The sequence below is a fragment of the Rhopilema esculentum genome, chromosome 16, assembly GCF_057945365.1.
Source record: "Rhopilema esculentum isolate cy_ngs chromosome 16, ASM5794536v1, whole genome shotgun sequence".
NCBI lineage: Eukaryota > Metazoa > Cnidaria > Scyphozoa > Rhizostomeae > Rhizostomatidae > Rhopilema > Rhopilema esculentum.
This window is the reverse complement of record NC_142830.1, coordinates 2,018,219-2,038,624: the sequence shown is the minus strand read 5'-3', so window position 1 is coordinate 2,038,624 and position 20,406 is coordinate 2,018,219. Positions and strand designations below refer to the sequence as shown.

Genomic DNA, 20,406 nt, shown 5'->3' with positions numbered 1-20,406 from the left:
CAGACGCGATGGAAATTCTTTTACAAGTAAATTATATCTTTTTACAAAGTCCACAAGCACATCATTTGGGTGTTAAGCAAACTGGAAATATGCCTATAAAATCAAACATTAATTGAAACCATTTTCAACGTGATGTATCACGAACAAAGTCATTTATTGCATATTATCAACAGCAGTTACACATTTGGCCATCGTTTGAGATGCTCTGCTAATTGAGTCTGTCATGTAAAAATCTCTTAGGCTGCTGATGTGTGGCTCCAATACACCGTCTTTTACTTTCAGTTCCTGTTTCTGTAATAGAAAATAAAGATGTGAATAGCTCTGAAATTCAAAGAGGTAGTGGCGCCAAAAAACACGCTGAAAATATAAAGATATGACAGAAAAATTTTGGTTTATCAAAATTCTTCTAAGGATGCAAAGGTTTTACTTCTCAAAATCAAATTTTATAGACATATGGAACTGTAATTTTCATTAAAATTGACTTCCTGCCAGATTCATATGGCACCGTAATGGTCGATATAAGCTGAGTTAGCGGTTTTAGATAAAAAGTAGAAACATATTTACTGCCAAGAGGATGGACGCAGTGATAAAGATTGGTAGATAATCTCGATTTGCTTGAAACGATTCTGCTACTAATCCTAGTGTAAAACAGGGTTACTGCTAACAGGAGACTTTTACTGACTATGCTAATTCTCACCTTATATAGAGCTGTTGACACGGAAAAGAAATTGGCTTCTTCTACGTCACCATAGCGAGTAAGGTTGGGAGCGACGTCCCTAAGGCGATCACGAAGTTCGTCTTGGTTATCATAGGCCAAACTCTTGCCTCCAATCTAAAACGGAAAGTAGTATGCATTGGATTCCTGAAGCAGAGTAAGCAGGAATAACTTGTGGCAAATATAACACAGAATATATCAGGTAAAATCACAATTAAACTCTATTTGGTAATATAGCAAAACAGTATTACCAAAGTTACATAGTGTAAAAAATATGTTAAAATTTCAGTCATTACACAAGGTGGTTGGGATGGTAATATCAATGTTGAATATGCTAATGGTTAGCAATATGATTCTATCGATTGTGATCATTAAAAAAGTGATCGCAAATTTTCTTTCGTTCTTGTCATTTACATAGACTTTCTTCGTGTCCATAAGGTTTGTTAAAAACAGCAATCACGTGCTTATGAACTGATCTGAGAAGCCCAATGAATGACGCTGAAATGAATATTACAACAGTAGACGAAAATGCTCTGAGCACGCTGAACAAGCAAAAGTACAACCAACAAACAATTTCAGCAACTGGTAAATGCATAACAAGCAGCGTTTTTTATATCAGTTTACCCGCTTGATAATATAACACAACTTAATTTAATGAAGCCATGAGAATCATGATAAGGCGGGTATACATCACATTATAGATGCTACATTCTCTAATCCAAAAACAGGTGCAGACGTTTTAATGCTGAATAATTAAACAGGCTTCTCATATGTGTGTATTCTTTATATAATCTTATTCTCTTTCAATAAATGACGCTGCGAGTCAATCAACATAAGGGCAGTTGTCCAATGACCAACGCTTATCCAATACACATTACACGGGTGGCTAATTATTCAAAGCTAGATCACTGGTCATAAGAACATTGAATTTGAAAAAAACATTCGTTGGTCATTTAAAAAGGGCAGCATTTGCTGGTTGGCACAAAAACATAATTTTTCATCAGAACCAGATAATAGAAATAAACATTTGATATTTCAACCAACGTTAAGAAAAACCTATTTCTATCGAGAGTTAAAAACTTCAATGATTGACTTTTTTGCTGTAAAATTATTTGCTGGTTTTATGCAAGTGTTTATTGGTGTCCTAGTGTTTTGGTTTCCTAGTGTTTTGGTGTCCCTATCCTCGGCTTTCCTTTTACTGCTTTTCAGCTCCATTGAGCACCAAATCTTCTTATGTAATAAAATTTACTTTCGCAGTATTCACTTACAAAAATCACTCTCGTCTCCCTACCAAATTAAGGGTTCTTCACAGTACATTGACAACACATAGTTAAAGGATCAACCAAAGAGAACTACAAAAGCAATTTGCTTTAGAAGTTGACAAAAATATCTCAGCATTAATGCTTAAGCCTTCTTGTTACAAAATAACTGTAAAATGCGTAGTCAATCTAATGCATTTAGCTTAGTCGACCAAATTGAAAGGACCTACCAAAACCTCCTATCATAAGTTTGATGCAAACAAGTAAGTTACTTCAAATTATAAACTGACGGTACCCAATGAGATTCCGCAAAATAAACGAGAGTCTCCAGTTTCTGTGAACTTGCATGTTCAGAAAACTTTTTAAAGGTTTGTTGATAGGCTTTCGAAAAAGCATTCTAACACCTTACAACTGAACTGGGCAGTAACAACTGAAGACTGTCAGAGCCAACCACAGCCAGTACAGAAATCTGGCAAAAAGTGCAACCGCTATACTAGCAAAATAGATGCTTATAATCTGTAATTCCAGATATCAACTATAAGTACTAACTATAAGAGTTGATTAAAGAGATCAGTTACTATTTAGGAAGACTTGGGTAAAACAAAACAAACAAAAATGAAAAACAAAAACACACCAAACCATGATTGCCCCTAAAAGGCAACAGGCATGAATTAATACAGTACAAAGGAGTTAGGTAAAAGAAAACTGCGAAACAAAGCTACGAAAAGATTACTGAAGTCTACGGATGGTGCTCCTATCAGGCACCACTTGCTATCAATAGTATAAACGCTAATAGGTTACAGTCATTTAGATAGCATATGTAACATACTGGCTGATTGGCAAGAACAAAAAACTTGACATAAACTAAGAAACAGTGGCGGACACCTGGGGGGGGGGGCGAGGGGGGCGACCGCCCCTTCAATGCTTTAGAGGATAATGGTATTTTGTTCCAAAACAATGGGAAATGTGACGTAATCTAATTAAAACAATAGGCTTGCCCCCCCCCCAATATTTGACCAAGTGTCCGCCCCTGCTAAGAAACATGCTTTAAAATAACCCTAAACTACGGCACTGACCTGAAACAATATATTTTCAAAATCCCACCTACTTCAATACATTTTTTGACCGCGAACTTAAATCTAGCAAATATGGCTTTACACACCTCTGACAGAGCCCTTATTATCTTCCAGTCGTCTCTTGCAAGTGCTGGAGGATTGACAGCGCGCCTAGAGTAAGAAAAGAAGCATTGATACTAAAACAAAATTGGATACAGTGACAAAGTTATTGTATATATTTTATTAGATATTTTCATACACCGCAAAAGTAAGGAAAATTGTCTCTAACATCATAAATGCTGTAGATGTCCTAATATTTCAAATGGACAGACAACCAATACAGGTTCGCAAAAAGGCAAACATGCTTTTATAGGTACTGTGTCTCCTTGGACGCCTTTTTCGTGATTGTAGGTAGCCTTTCGAGTTTTCCAAAAACAATTTTCTAACATAACCACCGGAATGTGATTTTACTTCAATGAAATTTAAAACTGAAATCACTAAATCTAAGCTAGATCTCATTGTATGCTCTTTTAGCTAGATTTCTTATTACAGGTAGCTTTGGACTTTTTGGTGAGTTAAAGGAAAGCTTTCTACAGTTGGCAGTAATCCCAAATGTAGGGATGGAAAACCAACTCTAAAATCCACCAAACATATTTCAGTAATAAAACATTCGAACTACATAAAATGTTGCAATATTACCTAGTTTGTTGAGCCCTTCCTTCCATGTTCACAAAAGTCGCGGTTTTCTCCGTATAGGCCGCACCGGGCAAGATAGCGTCGGCAATGTTCGCACCCTCATCTCCATGATGACCTAAAATCAAGTTTACACGACCTCTTGTACATATATAAACACATACTGACAACACCAAATAAAAATTTCCACCAAATCACCTGTAAAGACGTCCATGTATTTTTTGTACTGTCGTGTGTTTTCATGATGGTGACTTGGGGAAACCGTTCCAAAAGCTATTATAAGGCAATCACCGCAAAAGGGAAATCTTATTCAAACGTCTCCTTCCCCCCAAAATTAAAAATCTATACCAAAATTACTGCCGACTTTACAAAGAATTGGAATGTTTCATTGACACAGATCTTGTACCTTACAGCCATAAATGTTTTTTAACACTGCCTTTGAACAAATTACTTCGCGAAAAACTCACACTCCATTTGTTCGCAAAACTTTTTCTTTATACCAGTCAGTTATCGACTCAACACAATAGTTACCACAAATACTTCACGTGCACAAGTGAAAATTGATATTTCTCGAAACTATAAAATATCAACCAATGCAATTGTTCAAGAAATTGATCTATATTCATGTTTATTTTGTCATTTTGCAAATCTCTTAAATGCTGCAAAAATTGCAAAGTCATTTTATAGGTAGATAAAAAAGGATATTGCATAAAGATACAAGTATTGCATCTCATAGGGTTCCTAAGCAGAAGATTTGTCTCTTGTAGTAGTAGCTACCTTGTCGTGTGTGATATGATGATCGTACACGAAATAATGTGGGGTTAGCACTCTCAAGGAGATGTAATATTTCCCTTTTGCCTGTGCTATATTGTGACAGGCTGTCTAGGTCTCTCTCACTTAAGATCACTACATCACATACCTTGATAAATGACATAACAGTCTTTTGGAAGACTTTCTCTGGAGATCAAACCAGAATCCTGCAAAAATTGTACAGAAGTATTTAAAGTCATGAATGGCCAATCAGCGTTCTAATAAACTTAAAGATAATATTTTTCTCTTGAAAGATCTTAACATGTTTCACGACATATTGAAAAGAAAATATGCAAGTGTGCATAAAACACTCTTGCTATGACCCTTAGATTTTACAAACTTTCAATTGCTCGAAATCTACTTAAAAATTCAATCAAGAAGGACACAGATTTGAAACCTTATATTTGAGAGATGTAACTTCTAGGAATTTTAATTGTTCCCATTTGACGTTGGGGAGGGAGTATGTTTTCCAAGCAGAATAATGCTGACAGGACATCATTTTAAATGCTATGCGAGAATACAACACTTAATGTATTGAAGAATGAAAAATAGCAAATCAACAAGACTCACAGCTCCAAGAAGGTATAGTAATTTTGGAGAACCAAGCTTTGATAGGCCAGGCTTGTAGCCGATGTCAAGGGCCGCTACTTGGTTGGCAACCTGAAAATTCGAAAAAAGTTTAACCTTTTTATCAGAGCAGTGAATTCACAATTATCATTATGAGACGCATTACAATAAAAATGGAGGCGGTTTTAGAATTATACTTAATGAATCGCAGTAGATCTGATATGGAGTGGGGGAGGCGGTAACAACTTTCATTACTCAACTAGCTGTCAATCAAATCTTAAGAGAAAAATGTTGATGATAAAAGGAAACTACTTTAAACGTAAAAATAATGGCTAAGTAATCTTTAAATTCTGTCCAAGAGATCTTTCTAATTAATATCTGAAATTTCGAGAAAATACTCTTATGATAGGGATTTTTACAAAATATGATGTGCTATCTTCACGAACTTTTTTCTTAAGGTAGACAATGTCATATTTCTCTTCCAGGTTGCTAAAGAGCATTCAATAGGGAAATATATAGCACATCAGTATTTATCGACAAAACATTTTTAAACTACTGGCCCTCTTGCTTACCCACAATAATCCTAGAGAAAACTGTGGTAAAACCAACCTTGTGAAGAATATTTAGCACCCTCCAATCAGAATTGACATTTCCTTTAGATTTCAAACTATTAGATATTGTTGCACAAAGACCGTGAACGCTTGATCCATCCGCCCGATTTAATGCGTTTGTCCCTACAATGATAACTGGGTTCTTTGCTTCCAGTAGGACCTGGGGATAGATAAGAACAAGACTTGGATTTATAGGAATTTAAAGTCGTGGTGTTTTTTGGAACTAATTTGAGAAATGGGAGCTTATTGTAGCAAAATAAAGCAAAGATGGAGACAGAAACATAACGAAGACAGAAAGTCTAAACAGAGCAAGCATGTGACGGACTTAGCAGTACGCTTAATTTTGTCATTCAGTCTAAACGCTGCCACCCAAACCAGTCAAACCTGCTTAGTGGCTGGAGGAGTAGCAGTGTCAATTTATGGCTGAAGGAGTAGCATAGACATTTAACGAGGTATGGGATTTCTTGCAATATGGGACATCTTGCAATATAGGATTTTTTGCAATACGGGACAAACCTTTGAAAATTCATGGGTACCAGAAGCAATGTCCTCCAGAACCTTCGCATTTTCTCCAAGATGCTGAAAGAGAAAGAATCTTTAGAACTGTGCAACTGTCAGATCATAAAAAATTCATCAGATCACAGAATCACTTGGAAAAACCATTTTGGAAAGTGGCATTGGATCGCAGCTTATTTCGTTAGAATAATTCACTCTTCAAAGAAAAAGTGACGAATTTGAATACTGTTATGAGAAAAAAGCAACCAAAGACCCGAATGCTTGTGCATGCCACTCTTCTATTGTTTAGACAAATTAATGTTATGATGATATACTCAAATTTTTTCTAATTTGTTCTTTCATTGAAATGCTTTCTTTTCTCATCTTAAAAAGGAGTGGCTAAATAGTTTCGATAGGGTACCTCGTATTCGTACGTAAGGTCAACCTCCTTGCCAATCATTGCTACTCTCAAGTCGTTGTCTTTCCAGCTGCAATAATATAATTTATAATATGTTTAAAATGTCTTTATAGCAATAAATATTTTGCTTCTTTTCAACCGCGGTTACTTCTTATAATGGCAATTACAGATTCCGTTAGGCACATTGAATCTTTTATCCCCATAATTTGATATTTCCTCGTTTTGGATAAATTTTTCCTTTTTATGACTTTTCATCACAGAGAAAAAAAGGTAGCGCCATTTCTTGAAAAAGCAAGGTAAACGATAATATACTCCAGCTATCTCAAAAGCTTTACTTAGTGAAACACCAAAAAAACAACAAAGTACGATTTTGTACGATTTTGAACAATAAATTTACCCCCCTTTTAATCCTTATAAGTTTCTTAGAAAAATATACCCATTAAATCTTTATTCCAGATCCCCGTTTATCATTTTCCAGCCCCGTGTAAACTGCAAGGTGTGTACAAAAAGCTCTTCGTACCGTTTGGAAGTGTAAAGACAACAAAAGGAAAGAGTTTAACTTCACCTAGAACTTAATATTTTCATTCAATTCTTACGTTATAGATTCGTTTTTTTTTCAAATTCAAGAAAGCAGTGTCTTGTGTATATTCTTTCTGTTTCCAATCTTAAGGGACTGGTCCCCATTTACTATCGTTCTGGAAATATTTTTGACCCCAATTTATTTGTATTTGAGAAATTTTCCTCCCACCCCGTCAATTCTATACTATTCCGGATTCAAGAGTAGGTATTTCAAAAATCATTAAAAAATGTTTTGAAAACATAAAAAAACGATTTTCAGTATGGAATTTTAGATAAATTTTCAGCTGCTCAAAAAAAACTCGAAACATAATAAAAAATGTAAAGAAAACTATTTCAAAATATCACTGAAAGGTATATGGTGATGCACAAAAATCCCAACAGCAACATGACAATTTTCAACTAGCATAATGTTTTTCTCAAACTTTATACTTTGATAAAAAAGAACGATAACTCAGGAAAAAAGTCGCAATACAAGGGGCAGGACTCAAAGATAGCCAGAGAATGATTAAACAAACCTTTTACGGATTCTAGCGTTGACCAACGGAGCTTCAAATCTCGGACATGTGCCTACCAACAAGACAACATCGGCCTCCTAAAAATTAATTGACGTTACCATCATGAAGAATAGAATCGGGAAAATTGCGTTAATACAGGGATTAAGGACAGAAAAATCTGCTAAAGACCAAAGCATCAGACCAATGAAGAAAGTATTTCATTACTCTCTGGAATTTTTCATTACTCCGTACCAAATTTGGAATTTTTACACAAGAAGATTTATTTCCTCTCAGTAGACTTTATGTTGAACAGCACTGACATAAAAAGCTTCAATTACCAATGCATGAAAGCATAAAAGCAAAGAAACTAGATAAAAACAAAAACTAACCTCAATTCCACTGATCGTTGTATTGAACAGATAGTTTGAGCGCAAATCAGTCCTATAAGGAAAAAAAATCTACATTGTTACATAGTAAATGATGCGTAAGCCATGGAAAAATCGAAACGCTTTTAAGTGGAGATACTGGTGCTCATTCCGTTAATAATAGTATAAGAAAGAGACATACACAACTCAAAGCTGCTTGTAAACTTAGTGCCATATCTGGATAAACCTAACATATTAACTCTGACGTACCCAGCTCCACTTTCAGGGAATCCCTCTTCTGTGAAAAGATTTTCACTGTTAAAGCTATTGACCAAATCCTTCAAAGCAACTAGCGACTCTGCATCGGCCAATCCACCAACCACTGCAGCCATTTCTTCAGGCTTCACCGAATGCAGTTTGCTGGCTACTTCGACCAATGCTTCTTCCCAGCTGCATGGAGAAAGGTTGCCATCTTCACCTCGAATCATTGGTGTTGTAAGCCGTTGACGCTTTAGACCGTCGTATGCGAATCTGCAAAGTCATTACACGTTAATCACGAAGTAAATCACGAATCATGGTTAATCACGAAGTAAATATACATTGGTAGCGTCTTTTAGACAAGTTAAGGCAGTCAAAACAGAAACACTTGCAGAAACAGTAAAACTAGGGGCAGCGGTAGCCCTGTATTGTAGGCAGGTCTGTTGGCCCAAAAAAATATATTTCTGCCCACAGGAATATTTTGAGAAACACTAAAGAGAACTTAAATTCAAGTCTTTGGTCCTATCTATATCTTAAACCTTTCTATCTAGACTGTCAAGCGAAAACTTATATCAGACAAAGAGAATTAAGACCAGTCAGGTAACCCTCCATCTTTTATAATTAGATTTGAATAAATCAGAAAACAGATCCTGAAACAATGAGTTGAAATGTTCACATAAATCCACCTCTTGGCGGCATCGGAGTAACTTAATCTGCTAATTTTGGCCATTTCTAGTGTTTTGTTACATGTTTGTAGCCTTCCTGACCTTTTTTGGAGCTGGAATAGGGAATTACAAGGAGTTTCTATGCATTTAACTGTCTTACTTGCAAAGCCAGTAAAATTTAGCAAAGGGGACTGTAGGGAGGTTTAAGATACACCTTTAAAGCAGCCTGATTGATTAACATCTGATAAAGAACGTAATGTAATGATACAATATAAATAAATTCTGCATTAAGATACCTTGTTTTGTCTGAGATCCACTCTTCGTTGATATCCTGTCAAGAGCAAAACACATTTTTAACAAAGGTCAACAAACAGAGCAGTATATATGTGAAAAGGGTCCAGATCTGTCAACAGACAACCGAATCTATTCGCTGGGAAAGATTCAGGCAACATTGCAAAAATTAAAAGGCAGTGCTGGAAACTGCGAGATTTCAAAGAGAGATTTTCCTTGGAGCAACTTTGTCGGTTGACATTAGGAATCCTTTGATTACGATTGTGTCTATCGGAGAATTTTGTTTGAAAAGAGCAGAGCTAGGAAAATAGGACTTAGTATTGCCTCAAAATTATCGTATAATTCGGAACCAGTTTTTCAAACTATGGAAAATGAAGCCCTCACAGCATACCCTATGTTTAAAGTGGCTGTAAAAATCGAAGAAATTTTAAATTGTTTGAGCTTTATATAAATATCTTCAAATTACTAACCAAGAAACAAACAAAGAGAGCAGGAAAGGGGCCCTGGAGGAATCACCAAGCCTTACGAATATATGAGCGGGAAAGAGCTCGATTTGCATAATAAAGTTTTCAAATATTTGATCTAGAATATCGATGAAGAAATTAACTGAAAAATGCCAAACGTGCTTCTTTTTAGACGCACCTCATTCATTCGAGGAATAATCCTCATGACTTCACCGGCTCTTGTACCAACAACGATGTTACTGCCAACAGCATCTAGCACATCGACCGATTCAGTTTTTCTGCAAAAGCAAGCACTTGCCTTTCAAAGACATGAAAAGTATCAATATTTGGACGCTCTTTAGACGTGCACAACAAACTTTAGGCATTATCTGAAATTTTACTGAAATGACGTTTCGATCAATAACTAACTGGTTAAACTAACTTCAGCGTTAGATTACCTCATAAAATTTTTTGTGGGTTCTAAAGAACAGATATTCGAAAAACGTAGAAATATTATACGCAAAACAGAGCACGGACCTGATTTCCCAAGGCCTGGCCACAAATGCATAAGGTTTTGATGTCAGCGCACCAACAGGACATAAGTCTGTAATTGAAATGAGAATGCAAATCTGATAAGGCAAAAAAAGGATCTAAAATAAAGGAAGATGGTTAGCATTCAGACCCTCGCGAATATCCTTATCACGCTTAATCAGGGCCGACACCAGGAGTGTTGTATAGGGGGTCGGAGATCATAATATTTCCGATAACATATCTACTTCAATGGTAGATTGAATACTACGCGTGCGTCTCATTTGTCATCAAAGGACCACAAAGTTATTCCGCAAAGACCAACTTTGGCTATTTTCAGTCAATGCAACATAAAATAATCGATTAAAAGTAAAAATGTTAATAATAACAAATGGAAAGCTAAGAAGATTATCAACAGCCAGTCGTTGGGATGCGACTTGTGATTATGGAAAATCCAAAAATTTTCCGACGAGCATTCAGATTTTCCGACAAACAGCCTTATAGGGGGCGACGCGCCCTTCCATGCCCTCCATTGGTATCGGCTCTGCCTACACACATTGGTTACTTCCAAATGTAGAAGTTTTTGTGCTGCAGTAAGTATCCAATCATCTACTGGCATTTGAATTGATGACCTTTCATAAGTATTGCTAGCTATATTGCAGTTTTCTGGTCAAATTGAAGGCACATTTCATTGACTCGTATCGATTAAAAGCTCATTTCATCTTGTTATCAATTATCAATTAAATTATCAAGTATCAATTAAAAGTGTGAGAAGGAAGAGCCGCAGGATAGGCTGTCCGCCGGATTCTGTGAATCTTGCAATGAGATTTTAATATGAAAGATATACAGGAACAAAGCAATACGACGACGAGAATCCAATGTCACGAAATAAATTTTCAAAATAAATTTTCAAAATAAATTAAATTTAAGAATTTAAGTATTTTCAAAATACTTAAATTTAATTTATTTTGAAAATTTATTTCGTGACATTGGATTCTCGTCGTCGTATTGCTTTGTTCCTGTATATCTATCAATTAAAAGCTTTTAAAAAATCTGGCAAATGATTTTTTTTATTTCTGCAAAACAGATTTGTTGTAGTTTTAGTTTTATAGAGAGGGAGGAGGAGCTTTCTCTTAATAGCAGAACACAGTGCTCCTCCTTAATCTTAGATAAATATAAACCAGAATGCCTTGTTGCCTACGAGCCTGTTTACTTAATAAAAAAATGTTTCAGAGCTTTTTGGATAATTCTATAAATACTTCTAGTTTAGTCATTTCATAAACTCACCAATGACATTTCCTGACAGTTCGGATTTGAACATTTTCTCGATGTATGTACCAACTTGCATGTCACCACCTCTACCAGTTGTCCCGAGATCATCAACGCCTGCAATTTCACTTCCAAACCTGTGAAAATTAAATAGATGTAGGTCTTACGGATTTTTAAGGACATTGTAGGGTGTGAGCGTGAAGTGTACTAAGAAGTTTGGAACATTGTCAACTAAGGCATTGAAAATTCTAGGATTCTCAAAAATCGTAAAAAGAGATTTTCAAGAGTTCTTTATAGATTTTTCCACTTTTCTAAAGATAAAGGAAGGATTATTGCGAGTTTATCCTCAAAAGCTTAAAATTGGCCAAAATAATTGGAAATAGACTCTCGACAGCACTGAGGGTGTTGAACGTTCAAAAATTGAAGAAAAACACCAAACTTCTATTTAGAAATTGCATGAAAATAATCACCTTAACTTAATTATAAATAATATTAAGGAGCTTTAGAAGCAGGAACAAGGGGTTTGAAAGAGTATATGTCTACTTGCTTAGAAAACATGTCTATGAATGCTGATTATGCAATATGAGACCCATACATTCTAGTGACAATAGTTCAGCTGTTTAACATGAATTGCTGCAAAGTTACCTGATGCAGCGAGTGCAGTGAATACAGCGAGTCATAATAGTCTTCACAAGGGGGCCAATGTTTTTGTCCTCAACAGCCCTAAATAGAAGGATAAAACAGTAAGTAACAAGCATGGACAGGTGGGATTGCCTTTTTGGCAAATCGGCAAAAAAGATCATGACTCAATCAGAAATTTACTTATGAAACTGTAATATAAAACTTCTTCCAAATACGAGAAGTCGTACAATGGACGATCCATACTTCTACACACATAGATTCATAATGGAATAAATCAACAAAAACGATGCTATAGTTTAACCTTGTTTGAGCTATCAAGGTTATAGATGTTAATAGTATTTTACCTCTTTCCTTCGAAACTGTTGTCAACAAATCTGCTACGATCACTGCCGAATGCCATTGATTGATCCTGCAGATCACATTCGCCTCCTTGGTCACAGATAGGGCAGTCCAGAGGATGATTGACAAGTAAAAATTCCATCACACCTTCCCTAAAATCATAGTCCAAAAACTTTAAAATTCAACTATTACTGTACCTATTATACAATAAACACAATATTATGGTACTGTTTGAGGGTGTTGCACATGCAAGGGCTGTATATGAGGGGTCTATTCAATTTCACAATTTCTACATAAATATATATATACCTGTGTAAGAATCGTTCGTTTATGAGTAAATCATCAGTAGTATACACACTCATTCGTTTCATTTACTCTGATGAAGCACTGTATGCTGGGACGAAATATAAGTATACTTTTCAAATTTAATTTATTTTGAAAATTTTATCTCATGACATTGGATTCTCGTTGTCGTATTGCTTTGTTCCTGTATATCTTTCATATATATATACCTGGCTTTTCTTGCTAATGGTGAATCTGTCTTTATTTTCCATCCTTTCATGACTGGCATTGCACATGCTGCTACAGGCTACAAAAATTCAAACTTTCTATAAAAATACTACAAGTTGCAAAAAAACGTTTCTAGTAATTATCATGAACAAGAATTTAACAACAACCCAGTTCAGTGCAAAATGGACAGCTTTTTGGCTTCAATATTCTACACAGCAGCTCGATAAAAACAAATATATTTTTTATTTCAAGATAGTGAAATTATTGTATTGTTAAAAAGCCTCTTAAAAGACTAAATTTGGAAGGTTGCTGAGCAATTTCATATACAAATCATGAAGCCCTTATACTCTCTGCTTTACTAACAATTATTAGAAAAAAATACCATGCCTTAAGTTGTGAGGGATCAATAAACAGGGAAACAGTTGCTAGTAACAAGGAAATTTAAAATCATTGATTCATGAAAAAGTTGATGTATACAAATTATTTCAAGGGATATTATGCAGAGCACCGACATGTTGCTAACCATTCATTCTATACCAAATGGCATTCAGTTGCTAGTAATTTTCAATTCCAATGGCAGATGAGAGCAGTTTAACAAATTTCAAGTTATCACATATCTTTGATGCCTTCTAAGAAGTCATAAAGCATGCATACCTTTGGAGATTTTTCAACTTCAACAAGACACATTCGACAGTTTCCAGCAATTGACAATTTATCATGATAACAGTATCTAGGAATTTCCACTCCAACCATTGCACATGCCTGTTGCAAGACACAAACAAGAGAGTTGGAAAAATAAATATTATTGCTTCTATCTTGTTCTAGGCAATTTCATCATTGAGGATTAGGGATACTTAAAAAAGTAAAAGTCATGCAATCTCTATATATAACGATCAATTTACTGTTTTGACTGGGATATAATTTTTCCAAATAATTTTTTTTCCATGCTAGGAACATTTTAGCTATTTCTAATGTATATACATACAACCAATATTTCAAAGCTTTTGTAAAGTGCCCAATCCAGGTCATTCAGTGAGGATCATGTGATAGCACACAAGAATGCAGGAATCCATTCATGTTTTCTTATTTTGTGTTAAAAATAGTTTCTTCATGTGAGGCCCCTATATACTGAAACGACATAAACCTTTTGCTTGCTAGTCATTTATGCCTGCAGTTTATACTTGAATTGAAATTCTGCTCTTTCCAAAACCAATAAAAACTATTTGTTACTAATGTGTCAGTCATTCAAACTATATTTGAAAGAGACTGCAGACCATATACATGTATAGGTAATATAATGATTATAATATAATAATAATATATTATTCATTTATTAATATTATTCATTTATGGGCAACAGAAGTTTAAATTTGCAAAGTGTCAATAATTTCAAAAGTAGATAAAAAAAAGTAAAAATGACAAGAAAAAGAAATTAGAACAAGTATGTAAGAATTTTATTCCATTGATTGATGCCATCCTTGCATGGAGGAAACTTTCATGGCTAACCTATGAAAGAGGCAATAGAAGAGGCCATCTAATCACTGCCTTGAGTGACCTTGGAAGGCATAGAAGTGTTGCAAACAAACAATTCCCACAAGTGTACAGTTATTGTTTTGAGCATTTTATTTCTGTCATACAATTTATAGTCCTACAAAAAGTGGGTATTTCAAATTGGTACCATAATTTAACAATAGCATCATAAGTTTGAAAAATGCTTTCTTCTTAGTATCTCAGGCAAAGAAATTAGGCAAAGTGAGATGGTTCTCATCAATAATTCTGAAGAGAAGAAATGCTCTGCTGAAGTCAGATGCCTAGAACAGAAGACAACTTCTGTTAAAGAAAGAATGGGCACAGATTTGAAAACCAATTAATTACTGTGTCAAAACTAGGGAAAAAATTGGGATTTACTCAATCAACAGGGCCTGTGCCACCATGAGGGCCGGGGTGGCCATGGCCTTCCCACTTTTTTCCAAAGCAAATGACTTCAAAGCTGCAATTAAAGTTGAAAGAATCCTTGACCCCCCACTTCCGTTAGCCCTGCCCCCAGGTTAAATCTTGTGGTGTGGGCCCTGATCAAAACTAAAATTAAATCAAAGACAAGCATATTTTTCAAGCTTATTACAAAGTGAAGTAGGTAGTAAAGGCTTGTGTGAATAAAGAAAAGGCTAATAAAGGCTTGATTCCAAACATTAAATATTTCAATCTTTCAAATAAAACTTTCAAATTTTCAAATAAATAATATCCAACATAGGATTAGGGTTGGGTTGTCCAATATAGATGCCACTTATTTGTCTCAAAATGCATATTTCTAATTAAATCTGCAACAATAAAAAACCTTATGTTACAAATGTATAGTTTGCTGCAAGCTCTTTTGCACATTAATATTCAAGCTCATTTATGTCTTATGTGCACAGGTTATGATTTAAAACAAATTTAGTTAGTTGTTTTTCTCAATGATTTGAAAAAACAAAAGTTTCAAATTAATTTAAAAATTATTTGAAGTCTCAACATTTTCAAAAAGGAGGGCTTTAATTTATCTCCAACTTTTGTATAGCTTCTAAAAATCATGTCAATAAGAAAAATCATAAAGATTGATGGTTTGCCTCTACAAACTGTGCTTTCTTTCAGATAGAAGAATGTCTATACCTGAAGCACAGTTGTCCCTGGGTCCACAAGAATTTTCTTTTCATTTACAAAAACTTCAATTTTCTCAGGTTTTTTCTGTGCTGCAGCAGTGGCATTTTTCTTGGCTGTAAAAAAGTGAAATATTTATCATTTAGATATTTTTTAACTTGAAAGAATATTTCTTTTGACTTAAAAATAAAAATACTTATACCATAACTATGAATTTTTGCAAAGGTTCAAAGGCTTTGGAAAACTCCTTAGAAACTGCACAGTTTAAAGAGAAGGCTGTGGATAAATATAACTGTTAGCCAGAAGCTATTGAAGACCATTGCTAGAAGATATTACATGAAACTTGACTGGAAAACTTGCATAGGCTTGCAGCTGTGCTCGATTTCTTCTCGGATCTGAACCACAATGTCAATCAAGCTATGTATATTATACTACTGTCATTTATACATGAGCGCAGTTGCATGCAGATCAAATGCTTTTGCTAGCAAGTTATACCTGATAGAGTACTGTTGTTTGCAGCTACCCTTAGCCGAAATTATACATGTTTTACAACCTTAACATGAAATAAGACAGAGGACCAGACTGCAAAGTATGGGTATGTGCAGGGAACACGTAATTTTTTCCTGAAATTCTATCTGTGCATTTATCCATGGGGTTGCAGCACAGACTGTTGAGTGAATCATGTACACAGCTTCACCAGGAGGATAACAAATTCTGTTTAAAAATAAAATACTCCAGCTTTTAACCTTCTTAAATTTTGCTATATTATTTATTCCCACGCAGCGGTAAGCTGCAGAAAATAACTCCCCGCATAGAAAAATACTTTGCACTCTGGAGAGGATGTGTGTGCTGACTGGTTTTATGAAATGTCGTGAGAATAAACTAGAATATGCTGCTCTGTACATTTATAGCAACCGAATTGTATTGTGAAATCGTCGTAGCAAATACAAAATGGGAGAAAGAAAATCGATGAAGCGAACCAGTAATTTCCAGAGGTTAAAAATATTATAAAATATTATCAAAAGTTATCTTTGGCAAACGCCTAACAGTTATCATATATCGTAAATTGATATTGGTAGGGAATCGGTAGACCAAACCTAATCCTTACATAACAGTTTCGAAGACGTGTTTTGATGACGGCCTAAAAGTGATGTCGTTTTTAAGTGCATTTTCTACTGCTAACGTCATTGCAAACAACAATAAAATGCTTCAGTACACTTACCAGATACCCTAAGAGCGGGAAGAGTCGTTCTTAGGTAAAGGCTCTGTTTTTCTAAGAGTTTTGATCTAAACATATCTGAACAACTTTCACAGGCCACCAAACCTCGCGAAAGTCAAAATGGTAGCACTGTCTTGTGTAGCCTCTTTTCAAAATAAGCCTCTTCATCAAAAGGCTAGGCCACAAGATCAGAAGCAAGTGACAGCGCAAATAAAGAGAAAATTCGAAGTGTGTTTCAGTTTAATTTTGCATTTATCTTTAATTCAAAAAAAAGTATCATTAAGGCAATTGAATCCTAAAAATTATTTTCAAAATGCAATTAAGGCAGTTATGTAAAATTTCAAATTTGTTGGTGAGCTTTTGATAAAATTTTTTACCAATGCTACAAAAGGATTAAAGATATCTGCATGTGTCAGGCATTCAATAGACCAGTAAAGAGTTATAATAAGAAAAAATCAAATGTTTTTGGCTTTTTAACTTGATGCATGCAATTTATTTATGCATGTAACATAGCAGCTGTATTTAGTGGTATTTTCAAACTGGCTTACCCTATTTCTTAAAGGTAATGTGTCTAGCTAAAGCAAGCGACTCTGTGGGGGTTTTTAGAAACATGTGATTTTTCATGTCATCGCCCCAGCCACTACGGTCGTTTTGTTTATCTATACTGCTGTGAGGTTAGCTTTTCATGTGAACAGTTTTGCATCCCAAGAATACTAGCCAATCGCAAACCGTTATTTTGATGGGTGGCTTGACAAGTTGGGTATACGCAGTCCTTTTATATGGACACATTATCTTTAAGTCTCCTTAAGGCTTAAAATGTATCCCAGTCAGCAGAGTGTGACATGTGCACACATTCGATTTTTCTGAGATTTGTCTAATGCAGAACAAAATGTAGGGCTGCACACATGATTTCAAAACTAAAGATTCTTTATAAAAAGGGACGATGCGCATGAATTATTCCAAGAACTCCAAGGCATCTTCAAAGAGCCATACACTAACATAGATGTTATGTATGCACCAATCTTTAGGGTATGGCAGATGCACCCATGAGGCCAGTATAGTGCTGCATCCCAAAAATTTGAAACTGCACACCAAATTTACATGAAGCTATTATGAAAACCTTTGTTTTGCATGCTTAGATGATAACATATGATAAACCTGCTTGAAATGACTGTACACATGCAAGGTCTTGCTGAGAACTGCCATAATCTGCAGATTGGTGTATGAAGATTGCATTTTCATGTACTCAGAATGAGTACATGATGCAGGGAATTTTTTGCGTAGCATAGTCATCATCCATACCTCACCAATATTTCCCCCATTGTGTTTGGCCTGCATAATGCTCTCAACTCATAATTTGAATCTTTCAATATCACTAAAATGCCATTAAAGAAAAAGAAAGTATTTTACTAAACAACATTCCTCATCTTCCTGACACCAATAAAATATCTGATAATTACCAAAAGAATAATGGACATTTATCTCTTTTTAGTTTCAAAATCATGTGAAATCTATATTGTTTTTACCAATTATAAAGTGCTTGTATAATCATGTAGTTAAAAAAACCCTCCCCATCTATCTAAATCTTGACAGTTTTAAGATTTTTAATTCCCTAATGAAAGGTCAACTTTTTTGCAATATTGTTTTAAGATTGTCAACACAAAGCATTATTTGTAAAATGCACCCAGGGTTCATTAATTTTGCCTTTATTGTAATAGATTCTAATTAATAAACAACCAATGGAAAAGTCTAATCTCAGGAATATCTCCTATACTTTACAAGTATGGGTGAATGTAATTCTAGTCAAAAGTATAAAATGTATGCACATTTGTAAAGTATTATACGATATGGAGGCAAAGGCAAATTCAGTGAGTGAAAATGGGGGCCCATCACACTCTTTAAAAAAGCAGAAAACAACCTTTTTCAAAGAGATTTTTCACCATTGATGTTCGCCCCTTCTTGTTTCACCCTCTAAAGACAATGACTGCTAGTTGTGATCTTTATATCACCTTCATTTTTTTAAATACCTGAAATCTTATATCTGTAATTGGTTGTTAGTGGTAAATTAATGGCTACTTAAATAACATACCTAGACTTTCATGAACCAGTTATCAGTAATTCTTGAACAGCTTACACTTTCCTTAGTTTAAACCTATGTTTTAATATTTGTATTTTTCTGTTGTACTTTATTAGAGCCCTTCATTTTGTAGTTGACAGTAATCCCAAGCACATTTTTTAGGTTTGCTGATAAAACAAACCATGGTGATAAAGTTTACAAAATCTTTGTGCTCCACTCATTGCAAAAATCTCCTTTGCCTGCCATTGATTGAAAGATCAAAACTTGCAAAGACATTCTCCCGTCTCTTTATGACGTCTTCCCAAGACTTCGGGCGAACAGTATGGTCGTATACAAAAGAGAAACAAAATCTTCCAAAAACCTGGATCCCGCGTTATCTTCTTGATGGAAGAATCACACGAGGCCAGAGAAAAGGTGGGCGTGGTCTTGATGGAAGGATTGAAATTAGGCACAAAGGAGGCGGTCACGCTCGCAATTACAGATTAGTAGACTTTTTGCGGGTCCCTCTTGCAGAGGAACCCATGACTGTTGCGGATAAAGTGCTTGCCATAGCTTATGACCCCAACAGAAGTGCACGTATTGCCAAAGTTGCCGGTAGTTTATCGCACAAATACAGGCTGATTATAGCAACAGAAGACATGCAAGCGGGTGACATAGTAACAGCCTCACGTGGAAAGCCAAAGTCTCTAGCTAAGCTTGCCCCAGGAGATGCGTACCCCCTTTCTACTTTACCGTTGGGTACTATGGTGTGCTTGGTAGAAAAAGAAGTCGGCGGGGGTGCGTACTATGCCAGAGCTGCCGGCACCTATGCAACTTTAGTGCGAAGGGTCGAAGACCAGGCAGTGATAAAAACAAACTCAAAAGAAGAATACGTTGTTCCAAGTGAATCATTGGCTGTTATTGGGCGTGTCTCGAACATGAATCATAGAAACAGAGTAATCGGAAAAGCAGGAAGAAGTCGATGGCTAAACAGACGCCCGAAAGGACAAACAGGAATTGCTAGATGGCTCAATAAGAAGAAGAGAAGATGATGAAACCCTTATTTTATAATCATTCTTATGTATGCTTTATATTTCGTGATGGATGTCTGTATGATGTTGACATATTTATCTCCTTTCTGCTACTTTCATACTGAATTTGGACTTTAACTTGTTGTGGTGTTTGCCTTGCATACAGATCTCCATACTTTCGGTTCCTGTATGTACATGTTCATGGTCGTATCAGCATTGGGGCGTGACTGTCACACTGTCGTAGCAATGTTTTCGAAGAATCGTGTTTTAACCGTATTGTGCCACAGATTTGCAATTTAGAATGTCTTCGGTGACTTAAATCGAGTAATCTGATTTATAAACTGAAATCAGCGACAGTTTTTGGATTGCATGAATCCTATCGACACAGCAATATACAGAAGAATGCCAGTTTTCTGTTTGCATTGTATTGTCCACTTAATTATGAAGAAAACAGTATCAC

The 20,406-nt window shown here is 35.4% G+C and overlaps 2 protein-coding genes across 2 annotated transcripts; one reads left to right on the top strand and one right to left on the bottom strand.

Annotated features, from left to right (window-relative positions):
- Positions 1 to 9: 9 nt before the first annotated feature.
- LOC135682211 (NADH-ubiquinone oxidoreductase 75 kDa subunit, mitochondrial) lies at positions 10 to 17,002 on the bottom strand. The gene is made up of 22 exons (XM_065196995.2): positions 16,863 to 17,002; positions 15,653 to 15,756; positions 13,661 to 13,768; positions 13,009 to 13,085; positions 12,502 to 12,648; positions 12,161 to 12,238; positions 11,534 to 11,652; positions 10,256 to 10,322; positions 9,918 to 10,017; positions 9,281 to 9,315; positions 8,332 to 8,592; positions 8,086 to 8,137; positions 7,718 to 7,794; positions 6,627 to 6,693; positions 6,227 to 6,289; positions 5,709 to 5,870; positions 5,103 to 5,192; positions 4,642 to 4,699; positions 3,729 to 3,840; positions 3,137 to 3,200; positions 698 to 832; positions 10 to 291 (listed from the first exon to the last, which is right to left on the bottom strand). The coding sequence occupies exons 1-22, from the start codon at positions 16,933 to 16,935 to the stop codon at positions 154 to 156; spliced, it is 2,187 nt and encodes a 728-aa protein (XP_065053067.2). The 5' UTR covers positions 16,936 to 17,002; the 3' UTR covers positions 10 to 153.
- LOC135682215 (large ribosomal subunit protein uL2m) lies at positions 16,945 to 20,037 on the top strand. The gene is made up of 2 exons (XM_065197000.2): positions 16,945 to 17,087; positions 19,099 to 20,037. Exon 2 carries the CDS (start codon positions 19,119 to 19,121, stop codon positions 19,965 to 19,967), a length of 849 nt encoding a protein of 282 aa, XP_065053072.2. The 5' UTR covers positions 16,945 to 17,087; positions 19,099 to 19,118; the 3' UTR covers positions 19,968 to 20,037.
- The last annotated feature ends 369 nt before the right edge of the window (positions 20,038 to 20,406 follow it).

What these genes read in the sequence shown, in the direction of transcription:
- LOC135682211 (XM_065196995.2), bottom strand. Translation starts at nt 16,935, where the DNA reads ATGTTTAGATCAAAACTCTTAGAAAAACAGAGCCTTTACCTAAGAACG. An exon ending in TGCTAAATATTCTTCACAAG is followed by an intron (nt 5,193 to 5,708) that starts GTTGGTTTTACC and finishes TCGAATTTTCAG; the next exon opens with GTTGCCAACCAAGTAGCGGC. An exon ending in TACTATACCTTCTTGGAGCT is followed by an intron (nt 4,700 to 5,102) that starts GTGAGTCTTGTT and finishes CAATTTTTGCAG; the next exon opens with GATTCTGGTTTGATCTCCAG.
- LOC135682215 (XM_065197000.2), top strand. Translation starts at nt 19,119, where the DNA reads ATGGTGATAAAGTTTACAAAATCTTTGTGCTCCACTCATTGCAAAAAT.